The sequence below is a fragment of the Candida metapsilosis genome, assembly GCF_017655625.1.
Source record: "Candida metapsilosis strain BP57 chromosome Unknown scaffold2, whole genome shotgun sequence".
In the NCBI taxonomy this organism is placed as follows: Eukaryota; Fungi; Ascomycota; class Pichiomycetes; order Serinales; family Debaryomycetaceae; genus Lodderomyces; species Lodderomyces metapsilosis.
The window spans coordinates 728,852-756,009 of record NW_027138160.1 but is presented as its reverse complement, the minus strand read 5'-3'; the positions used below and the strand labels follow the sequence as shown (position 1 = coordinate 756,009).

Below are 27,158 nucleotides of genomic sequence, written 5' to 3'. Positions count from 1 at the left end.
TGTTGTTGTTGTTGTTCTAAGATGAGATTTTGTCAATTGAATTTTTTTTTTTTTCGTTTCGTCTTTACTACAATACAACACCCAATTGATTGAATCTTTATGATCTACACGAGACCATGTTGATACCATTACAACGAATACGAAGATATCAAAAGAGTTGTACTATACTCGGAACACTCTATTCGCAAAGGACACTTGCAAACAACTACAATTTTGTAGAATTGGATAAGAAATGGAGAGACAGATGGAGTAAACAACGACAACAGGAACAACTACCCAGTCAACCCCCATCTTCCAAGGACAAGGACTTCTATGCCTTAGTAATGTTCCCATATCCATCTGGTATGCTACACATGGGCCATTTACGTGTATACACCATCAGTGATGTTGTCGCCAGGTACAAAAAATTGAATGGGTTCAATGTCATTCACCCAATGGGTTGGGATGCATTTGGTTTACCAGCAGAAAATGCAGCAATTGAACGAGATATCGATCCGGCAATATGGACTGACACAAATATACTGAAAATGAAGCAACAAATGATCAACTTCCTGGCTGATTTTGATTGGAATCGAGAAATCAATACTAGTTCACCGGATTATTATAAATGGACTCAGAAAATTTTCCTCATGTTGTATGAACGGGGGCTTGCGTATCGTAAGAAAGCTGAGATTAATTGGGATCCAGTTGATCAAACAGTTCTTGCTAATGAGCAAGTTGATGCCAAAGGAAGATCATGGAGAAGTGGAGCAGTTGTGGAAAAGAGGAACTTAGAACAATGGTTTATTGGAATTACCAAGTATGCTGATCGATTAGTTGAAGATTTGGATTATTTAAAACAATGGCCTGAACATGTCAAGACAATGCAACGGAATTGGATTGGAAAGTCTAATGGTTGTGTGGTTAAGTTTCCAGTAAATCAAGGTACTAACGCGATATCAGTCTTTACTTCGAGACCAGAAACTTTGTTTGCAGTTCAGTTTTTAGCACTTAGTTTAGATCATCCATTGGTTAAAGAGGCTTCTAAGAGTGACCCTGGGTTGGTTAAGTTTATTGAAGAATCAAGAGATGCTGGATTTGAGTCTAAAGCTGGATATAAGCTTCCTATTAAGGCAACTATTCCTCTCAATCCTGATAATTCAAAAAAGTTGGTATTTGATGTTCCCATTTATGTTGCTCCTTATGTGCTTAGCGAGTATGGTTCAGGTGCAGTTATGGGATGTCCAGGTCATGACACAAGAGACTTTGAGTTTTGGAAATTACATGAACCTAATCAACCAACTATACAAGTCATTGGACCAAAGGATGCAAAACAAATGAAGATTCCATATACTTTAAAAAAGGGAATTATGCAGGATAATACTACACTTGAAGGTGGATTGAAAGATCTTCATCTGTATAAAGGCTTAACAGGAAAAGATGCTTCCAATGCTGTGACTCAGCAATTAACTGCTCACGGTTTAGGAAATGCAAGTACACAATATAGATTAAAAGATTGGTTGATTAGTCGTCAACGATACTGGGGAGCTCCAATACCCATCATTCATTGTTCTGATTGTGGACCTGTGCCCGTCCCAGATGATCAACTTCCAGTACATTTGCCGAAAGTAAATAGTAAACATTTCACAAAGGGTAATCCATTAGGCAACATTGATGAATTTGTCAATTGCAAATGTCCTTCATGTGGTAAAGATGCCAAGAGAGAAACCGATACTATGGATACATTTATGGATTCGTCATGGTACTATTTAAGATACTTGGATTCTAAGAATGAAAAGGAGCTCATTAGCTCCAAAGCTAGTGAGAATATGCCGGTCGATCTTTACGTTGGTGGAGTTGAACATGCCATTTTGCATTTATTGTATGCCCGATTTATTGCCAAGTTTCTTAGTGATTGTGGAGTATGGAACGGCAAAAATTGTCAAGATGAACCATTGACCAAGTTGGTTACTCAAGGAATGGTTCACGGTATTACCTATGCTGATCCAGATACCAACAAGTTTCTTAAACCAGAGGAGGTTGATCTTACAAATCCTCAATCACCAGTGATTAAAAGTACTGGCAAGACTGCTAAAGTTTCTTATGAGAAGATGTCTAAATCAAAGTATAACGGAGCTGATCCTGGTGAATGTATAGCCAAATATGGTGCAGATGCCACCAGAGCTCAAATGTTGTTTTCGGCCCCAGTGTCGGATACGTTATTGTGGAATGAGGATCAAATTGCTGGTGTTGATCGTTGGCTTAGGCGGGTTCTAGCATTGAGTCAGTCAATTACAAGCAAAGGACGATCTGTTACAAGAGCGAATGGAGAAGAACTCGCTCAAGTGACATTGAGAAATGCAATAGTTGGTGAAAAAATAATCAGTTTGAATGAGTATGAATTTGGATTCTACAATCAAGTTCAAGACTTGGTCAAGAGTATTGCTGATTCGATAGATTTACATTTTTCATTAAACACTGTTGTTTCCGACTTGATGAAGATGACAAATTGTATAACTGACGCCATCAAATCCCAACAATGTTCACCCGACTTGATTCTTGACTCATATATGAAGCTACTCATATGTATGTCACCAGTGACACCATCTACATCTGAAGAATGTTGGGAATCTGTCCAGCTAGCCAATGGTTTATCGATGGGCTCCATTTTCAATCAATCATATCCTACTGATGAATCAATCAAGTCTAATGTACAAAAATATAATATTTTCATCAATGGCAAAGCTAGAGGAACTATTATGGATAAAGATGAGTTGATAAAGCAAGATGATGAGAGTATAGTTGGATTACTTCGTGGAAAGGATGGAATTGCTAGTCATTTACCTCAACTGGTGAAGAAGGTGATTAAGAAACCAGGATTGATTAGTGTGATTGGATAAAGAGGGAGTATCATAGGCTTTCACGTGTATATAGTCATTGTACAATTGGTATATAGCAATGAATACTGTATTATGATAAACTGCTGTGGTGTTTTATAGTCTCTCTTTCTATCCGTCAGTATGTGTCTGGTTGGATTAGTTCTCCTCTAAAATCGTCTCGCATCAAACTTCACACCAAATATACAACAAGAACCAATAACAGACATAAGGGAAGATATCATCAGATCGGTGACTGGCTATATGGACTATTCATTCAACTGATGTCAACGGGGCTGCTGATCAATGGAGTGACAGATGAATGTGAGTTCTATCAATCATACTATGAACAAATTAATGATCCTCGTGATTTAATCTTTAACCCATCTTCACCATCTACGCAGTATTCCAAGATGGAACCCAATAAAGCAAGGGCAAACTTTTTCACAAAGTAATAGATTGAGTATAAAACTATTTAACCGAAATGAGGTTGGGGTATCAAATAAGTATTAAAAGGTCTTCGGTTTGAAGAATATGGTCAATCAAGGGTCCCTTAAGCAGCAATGTTATTGAACACACAGCAACAACGACAGAATCTAATCTTCAGTTAAACTTCAATTAATTACCAAGCAAACCAAAACCGACATACTTGAACAAGATGATGGTTACTTGGAAATTAGAAGTTGTTGGCCAAATACCAATGGCGTGGGCAACAGTGACATCAATTCCCAAAATGGCCAAAAATGCAGCATAATTAGCAGCATCCCAAAGGGAATGTCCAAGGATGCAAAGGAATTCAATAGCTTTGAAGATTTTTTCAATTTCAATCACTACACCTTGAATAGTAACAGTAATGACTTTATCAACAATGTCAGCAACTTCGTGTCCAATGTCAATAAGTTTGACCAAGATGGCACAGAAGTCAATTGTGACGGTGTCATAAGTGATGTTGATTTGAGCAGCAGTTTCAACATCAATACCTAAAATGTCTAAAACATGGTGGAAGTGGTCTGGGTTTGGAAGTGGGTGGTTAAAAAGGACAACATACTCAATGGCTTGGAAAATCACGTCAATGGAAATGGTGTGTTGTTGAATGGTAACAACGTCGCCTCTCTTGCTGATGTCACCAATGAATCCAAGACCAACATACTTGAACAAGATAATGGTTACTTCAAAGCTGGAAGTTGTTGGCCAAATACCAATGGAGTGGGCAATAGTAGCATCAATTCCCAAAATAGCCAAAATTTCAGCGTAATGAACAGCATCATGGATTGAATGTCCAAGGACACAAATGTACTCAATAGCTTTGAAGATTTTTTCAATTTCAATTACGGTATTATTAATGGTAACAGTAATGACTTTGTCAACAAGGTCAGCAACTTCGTGTCCAATATCAATAAGTTTAACCAAGATGGCACAGAAGTCAATCGTGACGGTGTCATAAGTGATGTTGATTTGAGCAGCAGTTTCAACATCAATACCTAAAATGCTCAAGACGTGGTGGAAGTGGTCCGGATTTGGAAGTGGGTGGTTGAAAAAGACAACGTACTCAATGGCTTGGATAATAACATCAATGGAAATTGTGTGTTGATGAATGGTAACAACGTCACCTCTTTTAGAAGCATCAATAGCACCAACAACCTTGTCATCAGCAACATCTCTCTTAGCGACTTGGTGGAACATAGAAAGTACATCACGATTACCCTTGGAAGCTTCCAATAAGCTTCTACCAAGCTCAGCAATCAATTCATCGCTCTCGTGTCCAGAAGCAAGATCCTTTTGAGCTTTTTGATTCAAGTTGAGTGAGTTCAACAAACCGTTGACATCAGAGTTTAAATGTTTGATGTCGCTTTGAATAGTTTGCAATTGTTCAGAGGCAGGAACGACAGGGGCAGCATGAACGAAAGTGGCCAATCCAGCAAAGGCAGCAGCGAAGGTGGTGAATTTCATTCTTGAAATTTAGGTTTTTTGTTTGATGGTTGCAAAAAAAAAAGAAAAGAGAGAGACAAAGTGATCAGTTGTGAAGGGATTTGGAGTGACCTTTTATATTCTTTGCTTTGAAGTGGAATTATCTGTGGATACGACCTTATGCAAGATGGAATCTGTTTGCTCGCCACAATGGGGATTTCTGTTTCAACTACGAAAGTTGGTTATGTTTACAATTTTGAAGGAAAGAATGCAAATCGCGGTTACAAGAAGTAAGCAAGTTTGCCTTGTCAGAAGACAAAGAAATGATGAGGCTGTCTATTGCAGATGTGTTTTGAAACAATGGTAGTTGAGCATGAACAATGAACGACTTAGCTAGGATCCTAAATTGTTGGGAGGTTGTGGTTTGCTGTTTTGTCACACGTTTTGCTCGAACAACGTGCCTCAGGTTTCAAAAACCCAATAGAATTGTAAACATAACCACACATGTTGATCCCTGCATGAATGTAACCTTTTGTCACAAACAATGAAACACGTAAAAAAAATTGGTTCATGAAGAAAGAAAGGAACAATTGAAATCTTCTGTTGACAAACAAATAGAACAAAGAGACTAGAAATGAGAAACGGGGTCTTAACAATTCCACATTGTCTTTCAATACAATTAGAGAAGAACGGACTTAAGCTCATCAGAGGCAAGTTTTTCTTTGTTTGTTCGGCTTCAAATTAGCCGAACTTTTTTATCCGCAATTGTGGTAGCTGTTTGTGTCACTGAACACTAAAGGGACTATCAGTATCATTTGTTAGCTTGGCAAGGGGAGAGGTATCAAGCAACCCTCACTGTCGGACATACTAAAGAAATAGACGACATCACATGGTATTCAGAAACGGCTTGATACACTACCAGACGTCTCTTTTTTAAACTCCCCATAACACCTCATTCACATATGTATACAAAGGCGGCAGATTGTAAGTCCACTTGTGTGGTTCTGCACGACTAGTCTCTTCGGCTTATTGTTTGTGTCACAATGCAATTTGTGAGTTAGGTACCTAATACAATAAACAAAATTTTCGTCAATGAAAAAGAAGAATTGAAAACAAATAGGGCCCTATTGTTCATTGTCTATTAAAAGTAAATTTCACCAAGAGCGCGTTTACTTTATGAAATTAGGATTGACCTTACAACAATAATCATGCTTAACTGAGGATAATTTGAGAACAATTTTCAATCGTATGCTGTGATAAGAATCGTACATCACATGCGAGGTGAGATCTTGACTTTAATTATCATCTGCATTGAATCATTTAAATAGGTTCAATGAGTGGCTTACTTTTGAAGTTGGGGCTGATTCTGCATATTAGGGTTCTCAAGGGTTCTATGTATTAACGCTAAAAACTAATTAGCCGAAAAGAGAAGAACAGCAAATATCTATAGGGACTATTGTCAAAAAAATCACAAAAGCATAGAGGCAAATGTAACACGCTTTTTGAGAAAAAAGAAGACGATTTCGAACAATAGAGTTTTACTTGTTTTTCCTTGCAGTTTCAAGTCTGTGGTATTGTGGTTAGTGTGGTTTGCAATTTTAACAATTTACGAAATTCCAAATGCCTAAGTGTTTTTATTTACTTTTCGGAATTTAATTTACCCAGGTTAGTAGTTTCGTGTTTGTGTGTCTTTGGTTTTCAATAAAAGAGCTATCAATGGTATGCGAGTTGCGCAAACCGAATGGAATCCGTAAACAAACACATTATCCGAATAGCAGTAATAACTAATGAAAAGCCAAGAAAATGGCTTTTGAGTGATTCCCGGGGCGGCACTATAGGGGGGGCAACGTTTCAGGAGCAACATTCCAGTGTTCAGTAGTTGCGCATAGTTTGTATTTCTGCTGATGGCTACTTTGCAAAGTTGGAATTTAGCCGAGGTACAAGCTTTAGTAAGATATTGATTTCCGTGAACTGCCGATGGTTTAGATCCAGAAGTGGATCCACAATATATTACCTTGAATGATATGTATGGTCAAAGTCTGCGGTCTTGACATGTCTTTGTTGATGCCACACTCGATATGTGTGATGTCTTGGCAGAATAGTGATTTCGCGAACAGGCATTCGATTTGGCTGCTTCTTGCCCTTTTCGTATTTGACTTCCTTACTCTGATGGCGGAATTCAATGAATTAGATTCTTTAAGTGTGGATTTACAAATTCTTTTGTAATTATTGTCTCTACTTTTCTGCAAAATCTTTGAATAACACATGCTTTTCTGAGAATCTACGAAGGTTAAATGCGTTTACAAATAGTTACAAGTGTAAGCTCATCAAAGTCTGAACACTGTCACCTTTTAGTTCAGATTTAAGAATAGATTGTTAAACTATGTTATGTTTGCATAAAAGGGCAAAGTATCATGTGACATAACTTCAACTTTAGCTGCTTATCAACTATTACGTTGTGCACAAAGGAAATAACCGAATGGAGTACGAGACAAACTTCCTTGAAAGTTTCAATTCGGAAGTGCTTAAGAACATTCAGGTAACAGAATCGTAGATACAAGTAGATAGAAAGAATAGAATGCTTTTACAAAGGTCAAGGTAGAATAAACTACAATCAACTCATATTGCGTGCTAAATAAGGTTCATTGTAGTCACCTTATTCAAATGTAGTTCATCCTCAACCTATTGGTGAACGTCGCTCACAGTTGTCTAGCTAAGTATGCCTAATGATCCACCTTAAATTGTTTTGATATTCAAAAAGTGGTGCTTGGACCCCCACAAAAAAGCCTTTCATGTTTAGGACTATCACATGAAGAGGAGTGTTAGTAAGACTGATACCTAGTTGGAGTTGGTTAGTTTGTGGGGTGGGTGGTTAGTGTTTGATAACCATCAAGGTTCAGTTGTTTCTCTCCACTGTTCTACGAACAAACAAAATTTTCTTCCTCCTCTCTTTTGTTTGTGGCGTCAGATATTGGCTCATCATTATCATCAGCCATACACTTTATCAAAGTTGTCTCAATTTCAGTTTACATTTACCAGAGTTTGTCTTATTTTCATGCTCTTTTGGTGTTTGACAAAACTTTACTCCAATAGCAGCCCCATTATAAAACATTTTACAACTAGTTACTACTACAGTTCATCATTATCAAACTTTAAGAGACCATTTGCATCGTTACATCATTCCATTATGCCTGAGCTTAAAGAACAATTTACGTTATTAGCTGATAACTCAAATATTGAAAAACCACTTCTTGACGATAGACAATATCGATACTTTAAACTTAAAAATGATATCAGAGTCTTGGTCATTAGTGACCCTCATGCCGACAAATCAGCAGCTTCGTTAGATGTCAATGTCGGTTCGTTTGCAGATAAGGCCTATAATATCTCTGGATTAGCTCATTTCTGTGAACACTTGTTATTTATGGGCACATCAAAGTATCCACTGGAGAATGAATATTCCGATTACTTGGCCAAACACTCTGGTCACTCTAACGCTTACACGGCTGCGGAACATACAAATTACTATTTCCAAGTTGGATCTAACCACTTGGAGGGAGCTTTAGATAGATTCGCTCAGTTTTTTATCTCACCATTGTTTAGCAAAAGTTGCAAAGACCGTGAGATCAATGCTGTTGACTCGGAAAATAAAAAGAACCTTCAAAATGATTTGTGGAGATTGTACCAGTTGGATAAACTGTTGAGTAATGGTAATCATCCATATAATGGGTTTTCAACTGGGAATTTTTTCACTTTGCATACGGTACCTGAGCTGGAAGGCGTCAATGTACGTGATGTGTTAATGAAATTTCATAATGATAGATATTCTTCCAATTTGATGTCATTGGTTATCCTAGGAAAAGAAAGTTTGGATGAGTTGTCCACTTGGGCTATTGAAAAGTTTTCTCAAGTGACAGATAAAGGGTTGGAAAGACCACACTACGATGGTGAGTTGATTTATGAAAAACAGCATATGCTTAAACTCATCAAAGCAAAGCCTGTTAAAGATATGCATCAGTTGGATATAACATTTATGATTCCTGATGACTTGGAAGAAAAGTGGGATTGCAAGCCACAAAGTTACTATTCACACTTGTTGGGTCATGAAAGTGAAGGATCCATTTTATTTTATCTCAAGTCAAAAGGATGGGTTACGGAATTGTCTTCTGGTAATATGAAGGTTTGTCAAGGTAGCTCATCCTACGTTGTTGAATTTCAGTTAACCCCCGAGGGTTTGAAAAATTGGCAGGAAATTGTCAAGACTACATTTGATTATTTGAGTTTTATTAACCAACAAGGACCACAAAAATGGATATGGGAAGAGATCAAGAGTATGTCGGAAGTCAATTTCAAGTTTAAACAAAAAGCTGATGCTGCAAATACAGCTTCGAAATTGAGTAGTTCATTATACAAGTTTGATGAGTATATCCCTGCTGAAAATCTATTGAGTTCATCGGTTGTACGCAAGTATGACCCTGAAGCTATAAAGGAGTTTGGTTCGTATTTGAATAGTGAGAATTTCCGACTCACTTTGGTGTGTCCTGAATTTGACAATCTTTCTCAAAAGGAGAAATGGTATGGTACAAAATATGAAGTTGAAGATGTTCCCAAGGACTTACTTGATCTGATTAAAGTACCAACTCATAACCCACAATTGCATTTCCCAGCACCAAATCCTTTCATCCACACCAATTTCGATATACTTGGTAGCAAACTGGACTCGCCACAAATCTCACCATATTTAGTATCTCATGATAACAAAATGAACCTTTGGTATAAGCAAGATGATCAATTTCAAGTGCCCAAAGGAACAATTGAAATTATATTCCATTTACCGGCTGCTAATGTTGACATTGAATCAGCAACGAAATCTATTGTGTTTGCGCAAATGTTGGATGACCATTTGAATCAACTTACCTACTTTGCATCATTGGTTGGTTTGAGAGTTGGGATCAATTGCTGGCGTGATGGGTTTGCTATTTATGTCAGTGGATATAATCATAAGCTTCCTGTTCTTTTGAATAAGGTATTGGATGAGTTTTTCAATTTCACTCCTAATGGGGATAGATTTGAACCGTTAAAGTTTAAATTATTGAAAGAGTTTAAGAATGTTGGATATCAAGTGCCTTATAATCAAATTGGAACGTACCATTTACAAGTTGTCAATGAAAAAGTTTATGATTATGATGACAAGATTAAAGTGTTGGAGAATTTACAATTTACCGAAGTGGAAAATTTTATCAAGAATTCAATTACATCTGCTGGTGTGTTTGCGGAGGTATTGGTGCATGGCAATTTTGATATCAATAATGTAACTGAGGTTAAGTCAACTATATCGAAACACTTGGATCTGGTTGACCCAATTATGCAAGAATATGATGAGAATAAATTCCACTTACAAAATTATATTTTCCAACCAGGTGAAGTGACTCGTTTTGAAGTTGATCTCAAGGATAAACAAAATATCAACTCATGTATTGAGTATTATTTGCAATTTAGCCCAACCAATGACGATACAAAGTTGAGAGTGCTTACTGATTTATTAGCAACTATTATTAGAGAACCTTGCTTTAATCAGTTACGTACGAAGGAGCAATTGGGATACGTTGTATTTTCAGGATTGAGAAAAGGAAGAACTTCAATTGGGTTTAGAATTTTGGTGCAATCCGAGAGACCGAGTGAGTATTTGGAGTATAGAATTGATGAATTTTTGGCCAAGTTTGGCAAGTACGTTAATCATGAATTGACTGATGAAAACTTTGCCAAATTCAAGCAAGCTTTGATTGATGCCAAGTTGCAAAAGATTAAACATTTGAGTGAAGAAACGAATAGGTTATGGGGTGCAATTACTGATGGATACTATGAATTTGATGCAAGACAAAAGCATGCTTCGTTGGTTGAAAAGATTACAAAGAAGGAGTTTATTGATTTCTTTAATGAGTACGTGACTGGAGTGGAAGCCAACAAGAATAAAAAGAGTGGTAAATTTATCTTGCATTTGAAATCTCAAATCAAGAATCAAGTCCCACAAACAAAGCTAGTACAAAGTGCTTTAAACAATTTCGGATATCGTCATGGATACACCATCAATCATGAATTCGTTGATGGATTAGTCAAGAAAGTAGAACTAAGCTCACTTGACTCTATCATTGAAGAGTTTATCAAAGAAGTTGAAAGTGAATCAAAGACAACGTTGAATCAAGATCAAGTGGTGGAAGAAATTAAATCATCTATAGAATTGCCAGTTCCTGAAAGGTATCCTAGTGGAGCTTTGGTCACTTCGATTGAAGAGTTTAGAAAGAGTCATGAGTTGGGTGGATATCCTCATCCTGTTTCTCCATTGTCAAAGTTTTATTATGATCAGTTGCATTTATAAGTAAATAGAGACTAATCAATCGCTATAGACTACTGCAATACCTCGGTATTACCCGCCCGATATCGATTACATATAAAATATCTTGTCTATTCTCTCTACTTCTCTAAACTACATGATGTGCGACCAAGTTAGGCATACCCCAACAACTATATCCCAAAGGTTTAGCCAAGTAACAAATACCCTCAGTCTCAATGCCATCATACCCTTCCAATCTATCCCAAGTAGTTCCAATAATATAACTAGTTGGGAAAATAGCACCTTGTTTGAAAATATATGATTTGAAAAAGAGTACAGCGCCACCAACTGAATCCAAGGGAACTATATAACTCAACTTCTGTTGTTCAAAACTTAGTTGTTCCTTGTTGTCCATATTGGAGAAATGAAACATTTCCAGTTCAACATCTCTAGGAACATAATCAAATTGATCCCATTTATTTTCATCCATCAATTTCAATTGCTCATCATTAGGCTTAGTTCTTTGTCCACGCCATGAATTACGATCATAATCGGTAGTTGAACCTCTTCTGATTCTAGGTACAATGATATCTTTCTTCAGTCCAACAAAGAATTTAATGAAATTTGGAGCGTGTTCAAATTCAACAATATCTGAATCGAGAAACAATGTGTATGATTCCAGTGAAAGAACATTAGATATAAGGTAGTTTCGACATCTAGCAATTAATCTTCTCCTGAGTCTTTGTTTCCTATCGTCATGACGATTATCTCTAGATAATCCTTCTTCATCACCAATATGTTCCAAATCAGGTGCAGACACAAGTGTAATGGTGCTGAAATATTGGAAAAGTTTACTATCAAATTCATGAATATATTGTTGGATACTTTCAAACTCGGTGAGATAGTTTGTTGATAAACCCAAGTTGAATTGGAAATCCGGTTGGTTTTCAATAATAGTTTGTACTGATTTCATAAAGTCAATGAATTGACGGTCTTTTCCATATGGTTGATCTTTGCCAATTGCTGAAAGGACAAGAATGGATGGTTTTTCATTAATGGTGGTGTACTTGTTTGTTGATTTCGCTTTAGCTTCGGTTTCAGCTTCGGACTCCCCTTTCTTGTCTTGTTGAATGGTATCTTGTTGAGGCTGTTGTTGTTTGTAAATCACTTTGAATGTATTTGATGTAGGGTCATAGTATGGGAACTTGTAAAATTGTTTATTGCTAGTTGATTCACCCGTGGGTTCATTTTGCTTAGTTGAGGAGCTTGTGGTGGTGGTGCTGCTGCTGCTACTACTACTCTCACTTGTTGTGGCTGTGGCTGTGGCTGTGTTGGTTCCAGTTTTAGTTGTAGGATCAATAGCAGTAACGACTTTCAACGCAGATTGTTGTGAAGATGTGCTTCTTAGTGAGTTCCTATTGACATTCAAGAATGATATGGTTGATAGCACTAGTAGGAAGATGATAACTGCAATAAATGTACGTTGTTGATTCCTTAAAACAGACATAATCTATGAAGTAGAGTTAGTTATGAAGAAAAAGGATTAAAAGAAGAGAATATAGACAAAACTGCTCAAATATAAACATTTTTTAGATTGAACAGAAAAGGAGAGGCTTGAAGTACGTATGGAAGAATGGCTGTGAGCCCATTATATGCATCATCTTATTGTATTGTACCATAAACAGTTAAAAATAAAAAAAAAATAAAAAATTTGGCGCTTAGTTTATAGATTTTAGACCTCCTTCTTTGTGTTAACATGCAAAGAATGTTATTAAAGAAGATTCGATTCTTTCTCCCTTTTTTTGTTTATATTTCTATTTTTATATTACCAATCATTATAAACAACAACAACAATAGAAGATCTACTACAACTTATGAGGAGAAAGAATAATTTAGTAACATTAAAGAGAAATGGCTGCTCATAAGGGTAAAGATAGTCTTTTGCTTTGTATTTAATTTAGATTTCAATACCGCTTTCATATGCGTCTGAATTGAAAAGGTCGTGTGTAGTAGCTCTATGTATATATGGGACTGGTATTGTGGAACCCTTTTATGTTTGTGTAAATTTCTATTGGCGGTTATAATAATAATAATAAAATGCAATGGAATCAAGGTACAAAAAAATAAAATAAACAATCATTTGTTAAGAAGATGAGCAGCGTTTTAAGATTGCAAGACATACATATATACGTATATGAGATATGTTGATTACAAAGTTTGAGGTGATTTTTTTTAAGCTTTTGGAAGCAGGGATAAAACATCTAATGTAATAATAATAATAAAATATTTATGAACCCACTTCCTTTTTATAATAAACGAAACCTTAAAAATTTAAAATTTTGTCTCCCTTGAAAAAGGGGGTCCATTTGTACTTGGCGGCAGCAGCGCTACTAAAGCCAAGAAGTTTACAAACAAGCACTATAATATGTTATACGATGCTATATAAGCTTATCTTTTGAGATTATAATTGCTTAAAGATCCTCACCTCACCCCACGTGGGTTCTCCATTACGCCAAAAACAATACAAAAAGAGAGAGTGCTTTGTTCTTTGTTTTTAGTACAATAGACTAAAACTTATTATTTAGTGTCTTTTTACTTCTTTTGTTTTGGGTTACAAGGCTTAAAATAAGGAGAAGGAAATAAGGAAATAAGGAGACTGTTATGATGACAGAGATTGAATAACAGCCAAACAAGACTACAAGCAGACAAAAGACTGTTGTTCACCACTTCCTCATAGTGTATGTATTTGAAGTCTTATGTCGACCTTTTGTCTTGTTTTGAGAAGATGCCACAATTTCTTTAACCGTCTTTGTCCCTTTGTTATGACAGGTATTTTCTACTTTTGTGTCTAGAATATTATACAACTGTGTGTTTCCTTGAGTTACATCTTGTGATCTAAAATTGTTCTGCTACTCTATAATACAGTATATTTAGATATACCCTTTAATCTTCTTCCTCCTCACTGGTGTACCACTCTCTTGGTTCATCGTTCAAGTCTCGAATTAAAAGAGACAAGTCTTCCCTAAATTCCAATACAGCGTCATCTTCTTCATCTTCTTCATCAGAATCCTCTGAGTCGATATCAACACCGTCTCCCTCGTCAACTTCAATCACAAAAGTATCGTCATCATCTTCAACGTACAAATCATCAATATCAGTCTCACTCAACCCTTCATCTTGAGCTCTTTTTCTTTCAACTTTAGCAATAAATTCATCCAATTCATCATTAATATCCTCAGGAACAAACTCTTCATCATCATCCTCAGAATCATCTCCCTTGTGTTCATCAAATGGCTTTAAACTATCAGAAAAGTTCCAAAGTTGATCAAATTCTCCCTTGATATAACTATACCCACTAACTCCCAATACCAAGCTAGGTACAATGTATAATAAAGCTGGTTGTCCTCTCTTGTACACATTTAGTGCTACTAAAGTTGCAATAATACCAATAGAATAGAAAACCAAGCTGACAGTGAAATAAGGTTTGGCATATTTGGTCAAATGATGAAATGGTTCATCTGTATTCCTTTTGTAGTGGTTAACAACATCAAATCGTAAACACAAACTGCATAATAAACCAGGTATAACAATATCTCCCAATCCCAATATACTAAGCCCCTGTTCATACCATTTAGGAATTGATAATTTCATAGGAACATCCAATGTTGTTGCCACAGTAAGCATAATTTCCGTGCCAAAAACAAAGTAAATGTCATATACAAACAATCCCAATAGTAAAGCAAATGCCAATTTGAAATTTGTCATTTGAAATTGTTGAAATGATGAAATTACAAAGTTGAATGCAACAAAGTTACTCCATTTCCAATTGGTATAGTTTTTGTAATAGCCATAGCCAGTTAAAAGTGAAATTGGTAGTACGATTAATAGTTTGATGTCGAATATACCATTAAATTCAAATGCACCCGATTTTAAATCAGTTTCGCTAAAGATAGTCAAGTGTTGGTCCTCAATATACTGTTTGAGCTTTAGAGACTTGATCACTTTAGCATCAACATCAGTGTCTTCATCTTCGTCACCACCCTTTTTCTTGTCTTCACTGATAAACTTTTCAAGGTCAATATTCTCCAACACACCAAGAGGGAACAACTCTTGATCTTTAGCAACTGCAATTCTATACCTTTCAAAAACAGCTCGTGAATCCTTACCAAACAAATGAGTAACATTCCTAACAACCATAGTCGACAACGTATTCAACGTGATATAAGTATTAGCTGGAGTCAACAAAATAAAATACCATTTAAGAACCGAGCTAATGGAAATTTTCTTCTTTATACAATAATACATCCCAGTCAAAGATAATCCAGCAACAATAGGCATTAAAGCCACATGAGTCCACGTCAATTCCAGAATTCCAATCAGTTCCAAATCAAATTTATTCATAATGAAATACTTGCAATTATCCATATCACTAGGATCAAAGTCTGCGTTGGAATCCAAATCGTCTCTAGGGTCACCAGCTTCTTTGGGTTTTGATATGGTGGAGTAGGATCCAATTGTGATCAAGGTTAGGGAAAATGTCAAGATTAATGCTGCTGTGGCAAATTCTTGTATGAGCCATGATTGTAGGTCCAACTGTGATGATAATAGTACACTAGTGGCATTAGAAGTAGTGTTGAAGGTAGTGGTGGAGTTGGGTAGATTTAACAAGGTGGTGTTGTCGTCCATTGTCGAATATGTTGTGTTATACAGCTTCTTCTGTGTAGTCTTCAGTCTTCTTCTCGTGTGTTGATATTTTTTTCAGTCAAAAAGTCGCGTAGAGGCAACTTTTAGTATGGAGTACAGTAGAAAGTAGCAGAATAGTACCAGCTCTTGCTTTACTTCGACTCCTGGCTCTTAAGTTGCGGAAGTATTTACTCAAAGCTATGCTTTTTAAAATTACTGCTCTCTCTTTTATTCTAGCTCTTGATTATCTATTTCCTCTGTATATCCATCCATTTTACGATTTCGCAACCTTTTATTCCTAGACTTCCTAATTGGGTAATATATTGTAATACTGTTGGAGTGTCTTGTAAATTGGTTTTTCTTTGGGGAAAAGATCAACCTCAAAGCCAATTATCAACCACACCACTTTGAAAACAGATATAATCTACATACACAGCCATTGCAAAGATGAGCCTATTTACTCTGAATCAGGATCAAGAAACATTCAATAAATTGGTATCCTCCATCCAACATCAACAGGATGATCGTGAGTTACATTGGTTGGTGTCACTGGTTATACTACCGGAGTTCCCACAAATTATTGAAGCATTAACCATTTGCTCAAATCTATTAATGTTCAACTCTCCACAACAACCAGATCCAAGCAACAAGATACAGAAAGGTCCCGCTATAAAACTACCCGTCTCATCAGGAACTCACGACAATTTAAAAGGTATAATTGTAAGAGATGGTGCCTTTATTACTGAATTTACCGTCTCAGTCAAAGACCACTACTTAAACAAGGTGTTCCACAAGTTGAAATTGAAAAAACCAGTGCTATTGGAACAAGTCATAAATGCCAATAGTGCAATTGATGCGTCAATCATGTTGATTAATCAATTATCAGAATTCACCGATGTCGAAGTGCTAGATCATGACACTACTCACAAAAAGTTGATTGATGTATTCCAACGCTTGTTATCAAGTATACAAACAGCTAAAACTAATCTACAACTACCCACAGATCCAACATTGGTATTTCCTGAAAAAATCACTCATGGCCAATTCTTTGAACCTGAATTGCCAAACACCATCCCTATTGACTTTTATCTCAATCAAGCTGAAATTTGCATCGACTTGAAAAGCTTGTCTAGAGTAGTTGAAAAACCTTGGGGAGATATCGATCCTCAAACTGGACAATCATATGTGGACAAAGTACGTGATCACATGAAGCTTCCTCCTTCATCCACCACCAATAGCATTAGAGGATCATCTCCACAGCAAAAACACCTGTCTTCTGAAGTGAGTTCAGTTGTCAGTGCAACAGCTACACCTACGCCTACGCCTAGTATACATACAGGAATCAAGGATGAAAACGTCAGCAATTTGTTTCCTGAACATCATCATGATTCTAATGAAAAACATGAAACGGGTAGCTTTTTCAACAATATGATGAGTCATATACTGTTGAAACCAAAACATGATCCTCAAGATTATATCACAAGATGTATAACGTATAATAATATGGTTGTCATGATCAAGAGTAAAATTGAAGTATCTTCGGAAGATCCTGTCTTGGTTAGCTGTTTTACGAAATTGGATTCAATTGAATACTTGATTACAAATTTCTTGCACAGCTTGAGTAACTTGGTTGGATGAGGTTGTTGTTAAGAGGTGTTACCGGTGTATAAGACGAAGCCTCCATTGAGATGGCTTGGGGGGGGGTTGAGAGTTAGTTATGTGTCGATGAACGGGACAGCATATATCACACTGGAATATGAGCTTAATGATGTATACATTCATGTATTGTTGTCTAGTAGAAACACTTATTTTCACATTCATGCATCACTTTTCATTCACAAGAAACAACTACATCGCATATATTTATCTACAAACTCTACACAACTCTTATCTCCGCAAAAATCATCTATTCTCGTCGCTTATCCACTCCCATACTTTCATGATTTCACCATGATTTTCCATAATCTTACTAACAACATTAGTATTATGTTCAACTTTATTCCCCACAAAATTCCACAACCTAACTCTCTCACTCAAATCATCCTCACTACTCAATATTAAATCCCTCAACTGATTAGCACCAATATACCTATTGATATTGGAATTTTCATGAGACAATCGTACTTGATTCACCAACTTATCCAATACTTCATGATACAAAATGTCAATCTTAACTTTTTCCAACTGATGGCGTCTAAATCTCAATTGTACAACTTTGAATGATAAAGCTGAAACGAGTAGAGTTAGTATCCAATATTTGTATCGTGAAAAGTTCCCCATTACACTGCTTTGGATTTGACATTTCAAACTGATGTTTGATAAGGACGTTGATCGAAGAATTTCGATTTGGTTCTGAACCTTGGTTTCCGAGTTGTTAACGTTAGTTGGGAGTTGTCCTTTTGATAAATCTGCAAGTCTGACCTAGAATATAACAAGTTAGTAAATAAGTTTTAAAAAAAATAAAGTGGGTTTCGTTTTTCAAAAAGTTCGTACTTGCCTTAAAATAATATCCTGTTCCTTTTCCAATTCAACTACTGATCTTGACCAAAGTTCCTCAAATTCCTCAATAGTTATATATGGTGCTTTCATCGATAACAACAAATCATGCAAATCTTGCACCGAGATTCCACTTTGAGAATCATCAGATCCGACACCACAATCAACAGCTGCGTTTCTGCTACGCAACAAATCAAGAGCAACATCAATCATGATTTCCAACTTTTCAGCTTTTTTCGTATCAGGTATACACTTTTTGTGTCCTGGTAAGATAAAATCATACCATGGTTTAAATTCCATGAAATCTTCAAAACATCCCAATTCTAAATTAGTAAAGCATCGTGCGTGTTGTGGACATGGTATACAGCTTGGTTTGCAATGTGTATCGAGAGCATTACCTAGCTTGCTAACGAAGTCAACGGAAGAGTCCTCAAATGTAGGTTGATCAATTTCTTGACCGCAGTATCCAACTAAATACTTTTGTTCATAGTACCAGTATCCAAATAAACCTGACAACATGACAGTAATCCAAGTGAAGAATGTGATGGCGGTGGAAACCAGAAATATGCCATCAGTAAAATCAGTGGAACTCTTCAGAATTGCTTCCTCAGTGCCCAACTTCTCTTCTTCATCAATATCCTCTTCGTCATCGTCTGTATCCAGAATATTTTGAGTTGAGTTTATAGATAATAATCTCGGCTTTGGAGTCAATGCAACTTTTCCAAGAGGTGTTCTTATTCTTTTAGGTGTTTTCCTACCAGATGAAGGAGTTTTATTTTTCTTCAATGATTGGCTTGTTCTTGGGGTCACTTTCGATGTAGGTGTTGTATGTTTACTTGGAGTTTGACTCTCCTTCTTTTTCTTTCTACTTGAAGCAGAATTGGGTGTTTTTGTGGAGCCTGAAGCTTCTTCGTTTGTCTCAATTGGTCTTTGTGGTGTAAAGTTCCTTCTTGTGGAGCCAATGTTACTAGTCAATGAATGTCCACTTGCATTAGCACTCTCGTTCTGCAAGTGTGAAAAGTCTTCTTTACCTTCAATTGGTGCAACTTCCCCCAACTTGGTATCCTGGTTGAAATTATGCATCTGTGAGGGAACAACAGGTGGTTGAAATCCTTGGATCGTAATTCCCAACTGCTGTGCCAAATTATTGTCAATGGTAGGCGATTGTGTAGTACGTCGTGTATGTTTCTGATCTGCTTCAATTTTCACTGGAGTAGCATTTGTTGTATGTCTTTTCTTGACAATATCCAACTGCTTGTCAAAATTTTCCATCTCTTCTTGTAACGACTTGAATGAGTTTTCGTTTGTAGACACAGGCAGTGATTTCTTGTTCTTTGTTAATGGGGTCCTGGGTGACTTTGTACCAGCAATACTATCCTGGAGGACAGTTCGATCTTGTTTCTTGTTGTCTATTGTGGAATAGTCAAAAATTTCCGAATCACTGTCATCAAAGATGGACTTGCTTGGAGATTTAGTGATGCGTGCCTTGTTGTTATTAGTAGAAGGTGGAGATTTTAGTCTTTTTGCAGTAGTGGCCTTTTGTTCATCGTCATTGCTCTTCAATTTTCTCTTTCTTGATGGCTTGGTTGATTCCTTACCCGATTGGAAAACATTTTGATCACTAAATGAGCTCAAGTTCTCTGTTGCATCCGATTCTGAATCATCAATCTCTGATTCATCCTCTGCTTTTGAAGTGTCAATTTTAGAATTATCAATCACTTTACTAGTCTGGTGTTCCTTCTTGCTGGATCTCTTGCTACCGCTCGCCTTTCTGCTTTTGGTAACTTTATCATCTTTGTCTTTAGACTCCTTCTTAACCTTGGGTTTCACAACTTTAGCATTTTCGGTATTGACCTTTGGTTTGTCAGGTGTAGGTTCAGCCGTGCCTCTTTTACTCCTCCTTTCGCCCCTTGGTGTCAGCTTACCCTCTTTTCCATCGGTTTCCTCGTCATTGTCGTCAGTAGCATTAACAAACCCGTCATCGTGTGAGTTGCCAATTCTTGAATTGTATTCTGAAAGCAATGTTGATGCTTTTGGTGCTATTTCCCTGTCAAAAATTTGAATCAATTCTGATTTCTTTGCTGAGCTTGAAAAGGCAATGTTGTTTTCATTCAATATATTTCTAAGTTTTGCCACTGTGACTGAAGATGGGTCAAATCCTGGTTTTTTGGAGTTAGTATATTCCTAAATTTTTGAATATGCCATGAGATTTTGGAAAAGTGTACATACCAGGCTGTAAATACTCCATAATGTTTCAAGAAGTGGCTAGGTGGTTTTGCTTTGGGTCTGTTTAATATTTTATAGGAAAATCTAGATGTCTTGATTCGAAATGGCCCCAAAGTGTAAAAATTGTTAGTGGATGAGAAGAAATAGATGTTGGTTCTTTGTTTACATTTTCTATACAGACAGAGAAAACAGAGAGAGAGAGAGAGAGAGATGCTACCAAAAAAACTACAAATCACATCACATCACACTTTATAATCAATGCCCATCATGGAAAGATACAAAACAACTGTAACTACTCAGAATAGAACATACTAATATGCGGCTCTAAATGTATGCTAGGTTAGTTCGTTTTCGGAAAGGGCCTGGATTGAAGTTACAATGAGAGTGTTGAGCTAGTTAGTTCATGGCAAGAATTGTGGATTTCAAGCTAGCTCAAGAGCCGAGACGGAACCAATACTAATTGACTAATGGATATTCCGAAAATTGCGTAAAAGAAAGCTTTGGATATGTGGTGTTGGTTTGGCTGATTAAACATTCGATAGCTCAATCTTTCAGTACGTTAATTCAGAAGTTAGCCAAATTTAACACACAGAGGAATTTATTCACCAAGTGGCAGGTCAGTGAGAATATGAATTGATAATTAAATGGCCAAAGACACATTCTAGATGTGGGTGAGACCTGTTCGCTTGATCAGAAAAAAACGAAGATTGAAGTTGTTGCCAAAATTGAAGAAAATTATCAACTTGATAACTTATCAGTAATAGTTTGTGAAAGCACCCATTGAGACGCTTACTAAAGTATTGATTTTTGTTTATCGTATGTGTCAAGCTTGTTGAAGCTTGCTAACTATTTATCGAGACACGAGAGCACGCATCAAACAAAATGATGACAAAAGTAGTAGATTATCAAGCTACTACTGTATGTTATTGTGGGCAGATCTGGAAACTTTGCATTACCTTGTTCCTGATTCTGGTATAAGAGCTAATGTGTGGTCAATTCTGTGGCTGGTTGGGTCCGTTTCAATATTGCAATTGGATCAAGAGAGTTGGAAAGTGTTTGGTGAAATTCGAGTGAACTATAGTTGGAGAGAAGCGAGTGATGTGTCTATGTGTTCAGCTTATGAGCTGATTACGGGTGTGATAAGTCTCAAATGAGGAGGTATTATACAGTTGATGTATTCTTTAGTACGTTATACTTCTACACATAAAAGAATGAGGAATTCTCTAGTCTTGTGATCTGACTCTGTATTGATATTATTTTAGTTGTTTATATATATATATATATCACATATATATGGCTTACTGTTTACATTTACTTTTTTTGATATGTTGTTGATACTATAGATTTGTATAAAAGATCAAAATTCCCACTCAATTTTTGGTTGCCAAACTTCTGCCACAAATACACATCTACAACATCATCATCATCCACAACAACAACAGATCACTGGAATTCCCGTAATTCACCAATCTTGAGATGGATACTAATAGACCTGAACTTGCTCGAAATCTGCCTAGCTGAACCAATCTCAAATATGGTAAGCTGTGACCATCAAATTTGTGGGCGGAGATCTGGGACAAGAGTCTATTTAGTTGAAATTGATGACAGACTTGGGGGGAGTATGAATGATCTATCCAATTTCATCTACAACAACAGATCACTGGAGTTCTCGTAATACACCAACCTTGAGAAGGACGCCGATAGACTTGAAACTTGCACGAAATCTGCCAAGCTTAACCAATCTCAAATATGGTAAGCTGTGACCATCAAATTTGGAGGAGGAAAGCTGGGACAAGAGTCTATTTGGTTGAACTTGATGACAGATTAGGGGGAATATGAATCGTGGTCTATCCCTAAGTATGTACTGGTTTATTACAAGATTGTCAAGAGCATATTACTAACTTTACAACATAAGTCATCAAACAAAAGTTTGAGTTTCCTTTCATCATCTCGCCAATCGAAGGTTTATCGTATTCAAAGACGAGTGAGCTTATAAACTTTTTGAAACAATCGGTAAGTGAGGCAAAGGACTGGGTTAGACGTGATTCAGCCCACCACTTGTGATGAACTGCAAATTCAGCTTTTTCGGGGGAGTGTACTGTCATCTTCCTGTTCATTGGTGGTTTATCGTCTTAGAAGACGAGTGAGCTTATAAACTCTTTGAAACAGCCAGTAAGTGGAACAAAGGACTGGGTCAGACGTGATTCAGTTCAGATTCTTGATGACACATCTACCCCCAAGGATTGACGAATCCCAAATTTACTAAAGAATACCGAACTCATCTACACATTTATTTTGGTGGTTTGCCGTCTTAAGAGACGGGTGAGCTTATAAACTCTTTGAAACAACCAATAAATGGGGCCCAGGACTGGGTCAGACGTGGCTCAGCCCAATACTTGTGATGAATTTGGATATTCTTCCCCACCCAACTTGGTAGGGGTAAAGCTCGGACGCGAGCCGAGGGACGGTTGGTGGGTTTTTTTTAGGATAGAGTAGGCTCCGCTAACGAGCCGAGGGATAGTGGAGGGTGAAGATTATATAGTTCAACCTAGTGTAGAGTAGGCTTGTTTTCAACAACAAGCTGAGGGTATGGCGGCGGGGCACTAGGTCGGGGGGTGGGTGGGGGTGAGAGGTGAAGTGTATATAGTTAGTGGAGTGGTGGAGTGGTGGAGTGGTGGAGTGGTGGAGTGTATATAGTCAGGGGAGAGGTGGTGTTGGTGCTGGTGGTGAGTGGTGGGGGGATGTGATTGGTGATTGGTGATTGGTGATTGGTGATTGGTGATTGGTGATTGGTGATTGGTGGTTGGTGTTAGGCGAGTGGTGGCGGGGGAGAGCTGGTGATTGGTTGGTGGAGAGCGGTAGGTGCTAGATCGGTTGTGGTGAGTGGTGGTTGGTGATTGGCGGGGGAAAGGTAAGTGGTAGTGGAGGAAAGGTGGTTGGTAAGTGGGAGGTAAGTGGTGTGTGGTGGGAGATAAGTGGTGTGTGGTGATAGGAGATCGGAGGTTGGTGGTTGGTGGTTGGTGGTTGGCGGAGAGAGATGATTGGTGGAGGTGATGTGGAGATGATTGATAGGGGAAGGGTGAGTAGTGGTGAGTGGTGGGGGAGATGTGATTGGTATATGGTTGGAGGTAAGTGGTGCGTGGTGGGAGTGAAGTGGGAGTGAAGTGGTGTTTGGTGAGAGACGTGGTGATTGGTGAGAAGTTGAGAGAAGGTACTATGCTTTTGGTGTTCATATTGCCACAACCAAGGGGGAAAGACCTTTTGATCCTCAATACCCTGTGGGGGTTTCAAGTCTCGCTGAAGACTTGCAAAACAACCAGGGGTATACCAAATCAACCTTTTCACAGCGGGGTTCGGTTTACGAGGTGATTGGTCTAGACCAACAAAGATCCTATGGAGTTGGGTAAAGCCCATTGATCAATTTAAAGGTCGGGAAACCTACCTTATTCTTTAGTATAATATATGTGTAAACGGTGTGTAATCAAAGATATCTATGTAGTTCAATCTCTATCAAGCCATCAACGCTTTTTAAATTGTGAGTTACGCTCAAGAGATCAACTATAACTGGTGCTATTGTGCTTAAAAATGTCTAAGGTTATGTAATACGTGGCTAAGAGATATTGGAGACAACTGACAGAGACAGAAGCAATACAGGGTAGAGTTATGTATTAACCTATTCAAATTGGTTATATATTGAGTCGTGCGGACTCTGCTTTGACTTAAACCCCGTTAATATGTCACGTAATCTGTCTCAGTGGTATAGGTTGTACTATAAGTCGTGGTTGTGATCACGACTGTAACTGTCTTGATATGTGGGGGGTTTTCGGTAGTAATAGGTTCAGTTGTGGTGTTTTCAGGAACACTGGTTGACTCATCAGTTGGTGAGAGAGTTGGCTCATCAGTTGGAGCGAGAGTTGATCCGTCGGTTGGTTCATCTGTTGGTTCTTCTGTTGGTCCAGGAAAGCTTGTTTCTGGACCTGTCTCGATTGGATAAGAAGTAGTTGGTGGCTTATCAATTCCTGGGATACCTGGTATTGGCTTGCATGGTTTACATTGTGGTGGCATACCTGGGTGTGGTAGTGGGCCATTGTATTGAATAACTCCCGACGCAACCCATGGAAGACCCCAACATCTGTCACTCACAATCCGGAATCTTCTGTAATCATAGCCAGTTCCAATCTCAAACCTTTGTGAATACAACCCGTGGTATAAGGTCAAAATCCCACGTCTAGCATCATATGTAAAAGGAGGTCTTCCGTGGACTTTATGATACAATCCACTTGTCAATCCAATCTTGTTTGCAACACCATTAATGGTACCGAATCCTCTAACGTGAAAGGTTTGTGGGTGATGAATGGACCCATCAGCCATGATGGATGTTTCACCATCAGCCAAGTAAAAGATTTGGTCTTCCGAAATTTTCAAGTTGGTGTTCATAAAGTAGAATGATGACTTACCTTGAGCAGTAAAACAACCACGTCCAAGAATATTTGTCCGTTGCTTAAAGTTTTGATTGGTAAAACAAACTTGACCATTGTTGATGATTGATTTTCCAGGGTATCCCAAGTATGTGTAACTATGACTCTTCATAGCTTGGTACACTTGGATGTACCCATTGTTGCGCCAATCCCTTGACATGATGCCACTTACAACAGATGCCTTACCTGATGCCGAAAAGAACAAGTCTCCGTTGTTCTCAAACTTGTTGCCAATAATTTTAAAGAGATATCCTGGAGCACCCCGAATTGCATTGAAAGAAACAACACCATTGTTGACAAAGTAATGAAAGTGGTCCATTAAAGTAGCATGCAACACCACTCTTGGAGAGACAGCTGAGATATAAAGGCCACCATCTCTCTCAACTTTAACATTTCCATAAAAGTTTGAAGCAGCATTGTTGATGATGGACCAAATACCCTTGGGTAAAATACGAACGTCACTCTTACCGAGATGATGAGTACCCCAGTCGACGATTAAACCTCCGTAAATTACTCTGGCCCACGCAGTGGAAATGAGAAGCAAAATTGCTAATTGAACTCTTAATAAACCTTTCATAACCGATCCTCAGCAACGTTTTCTAAATGATTGAATTAATGTCTGATATAATATTGTCAAATTGGGTAATCTTTTCAACAATTTATACAATTTCTAGACGAAAGTTGTATTTTGAAAACAGCCCATCGTCAGAAGGCAGAAAGTGGTACCACAAGTTGATTCTCTATTCTTGGTATAAACAAAAAGTCCTTTTCCATTGTCCAAACTTAGGTTTTGCATTGAAAATTAGTTCAATTCTTGTATTGTATGAAGTTTCTGGCAGTGTAACAAAATATAACCGTGCTATAAGTTATAGTAACGTTCTTAGCAAGTAGTACTTCATTCACAAGCATATTTTGAAAGCCTCAAGTTGTGAGACTAGAGCCATTACAGCTTAACATGACACTCTCTTGAAGCCACTTCAACAATGTAGGAAAGTACAAGTTCTATGGTGCCGTGATTAGGGACTCTTCCCCCGCTGTAAAGCGATCTCACTTGGAAGTTGCAAACGAACGTACGAATTACCGGTTAGAGCTCACATTTGCTCACTCCAATCAATTTAAGGTTCTTGGCAGGCATAGCGGCCGGTGGCTTCTTTAAAGTCTATCCGATCCCGTCTAAACACAAAATTTGGTAAAACCCTTGCTAAGCACAGAAACTCGGAGCATAAAACAGGAAATCATTTTAGACGCTGCATGGGGGGGAGCAATATCGTAATGAGTACGAGATGTAAAAATTGACGATGAGGTGTACAGCAACGCGATTTTTCAATGCCAGATAGTAAACCACGGTTTAATCGAAGCGTTAGCATCCTTATTAAAGGCATTAAGCCTTCCACAGTTTCACCACTTGTATTACGCAAATATCAAGATCAAAACGGCACTTCTTTAACTTCACATGATGAAATACAATCGTTCCCTTGGATTGGTATTCAGATATGGCCAGAAATGTATGTCAATTAGCCTAAAATAAAAACTCCACGAATAAGAGCACAAAATATTCATATCGTCTATTTCTAAGACAATTGGTGTTGTTTTTTACTTTCTTGGCCGTGTTGTTGATACCGGTTGTTCAAAATTGGCGGCACTCACGCAAGGGTGGGGTTGAAAATTTCTCCGCAATAAGCTTTTCGACGACGTAAGCTTAAAAAAAAAGTAACAAATAGTGTTAAGTTACGCTGGTCTTGGACGTAGTGTCTTTAGCGAAATGCAAGGACTAAGTTTTTGTGACCAACCTCGTCAACTCCTTTAGTAATTGCATAATTGCAGTAATTATTGAGATCGGCACCTTTGACACTCATTGAAATGATATGACTGTACACTTTTAAGTTTGCTCAAGCACGTATTGTTGGGCCATTATGTAAGAATGTGCAATGAATGTTGTCATTAGATTTAATCATGAGGATCCCCTCTCAATGAGTAGAAGCTTCCAATGGCTAAGATTTCTTAGTGAGAAGAAGAAAAAAAATTGCAAGAGTTCTTTTATACGAGCCGATTCTCTTAAATATTATTTTTTTATGCATCTGCCTGCCATTTTGTCTAAATGTTTCATAATAGAATGTGACTAGACTTGGAGGACCCTTTGCCGAGACTAATGGGAGGCTTTGTATGCATAATCTCGAAAAG

General features: G+C 37.6%; 8 protein-coding genes across 8 annotated transcripts; 3 read left to right on the top strand and 5 right to left on the bottom strand. All coding sequences in view use genetic code 12, as the record gives it.

Moving 5' to 3' along the window:
* Window positions 1–116: 116 nt before the first annotated feature.
* NAM2 (leucine--tRNA ligase) lies at window positions 117–2,879 on the top strand (the record flags this gene model as incomplete). Its single annotated transcript, XM_067690614.1, has 1 exon — window positions 117–2,879. The coding sequence occupies one exon, from the start codon at window positions 117–119 to the stop codon at window positions 2,877–2,879; it is 2,763 nt and encodes a 920-aa protein (XP_067549062.1).
* Window positions 2,880–3,473: 594 nt separating this feature from the next.
* I9W82_001825 (uncharacterized protein) lies at window positions 3,474–4,805 on the bottom strand (the record flags this gene model as incomplete). The annotated part of the gene is made up of 1 exon (XM_067690613.1): window positions 3,474–4,805. The coding sequence occupies one exon, from the start codon at window positions 4,803–4,805 to the stop codon at window positions 3,474–3,476; it is 1,332 nt and encodes a 443-aa protein (XP_067549061.1).
* Window positions 4,806–7,950: 3,145 nt separating this feature from the next.
* Window positions 7,951–11,139, top strand: STE23 (metalloendopeptidase; the record flags this gene model as incomplete). Its single annotated transcript, XM_067690612.1, has 1 exon — window positions 7,951–11,139. One exon carries the CDS (start codon window positions 7,951–7,953, stop codon window positions 11,137–11,139), a length of 3,189 nt encoding a protein of 1,062 aa, XP_067549060.1.
* Window positions 11,140–11,242: 103 nt separating this feature from the next.
* On the bottom strand, window positions 11,243–12,601 carry I9W82_001823 (uncharacterized protein; the record flags this gene model as incomplete). The annotated part of the gene is made up of 1 exon (XM_067690611.1): window positions 11,243–12,601. One exon carries the CDS (start codon window positions 12,599–12,601, stop codon window positions 11,243–11,245), a length of 1,359 nt encoding a protein of 452 aa, XP_067549059.1.
* A 1,436-nt stretch (window positions 12,602–14,037) lies between these two features.
* Window positions 14,038–15,780, bottom strand: I9W82_001822 (uncharacterized protein; the record flags this gene model as incomplete). The annotated part of the gene is made up of 1 exon (XM_067690610.1): window positions 14,038–15,780. One exon carries the CDS (start codon window positions 15,778–15,780, stop codon window positions 14,038–14,040), a length of 1,743 nt encoding a protein of 580 aa, XP_067549058.1.
* A 444-nt stretch (window positions 15,781–16,224) lies between these two features.
* On the top strand, window positions 16,225–17,415 carry RAV2 (Rav2p; the record flags this gene model as incomplete). The annotated part of the gene is made up of 1 exon (XM_067690609.1): window positions 16,225–17,415. The coding sequence occupies one exon, from the start codon at window positions 16,225–16,227 to the stop codon at window positions 17,413–17,415; it is 1,191 nt and encodes a 396-aa protein (XP_067549057.1).
* A 264-nt stretch (window positions 17,416–17,679) lies between these two features.
* Window positions 17,680–20,521, bottom strand: I9W82_001820 (uncharacterized protein; the record flags this gene model as incomplete). The annotated part of the gene is made up of 3 exons (XM_067690608.1): window positions 17,680–18,198; window positions 18,271–20,432; window positions 20,503–20,521. 3 exons carry the CDS (start codon window positions 20,519–20,521, stop codon window positions 17,680–17,682), a joined length of 2,700 nt encoding a protein of 899 aa, XP_067549056.1.
* A 3,707-nt stretch (window positions 20,522–24,228) lies between these two features.
* Window positions 24,229–25,554, bottom strand: I9W82_001819 (uncharacterized protein; the record flags this gene model as incomplete). The annotated part of the gene is made up of 1 exon (XM_067690606.1): window positions 24,229–25,554. One exon carries the CDS (start codon window positions 25,552–25,554, stop codon window positions 24,229–24,231), a length of 1,326 nt encoding a protein of 441 aa, XP_067549055.1.
* Window positions 25,555–27,158: the final 1,604 nt, after the last annotated feature.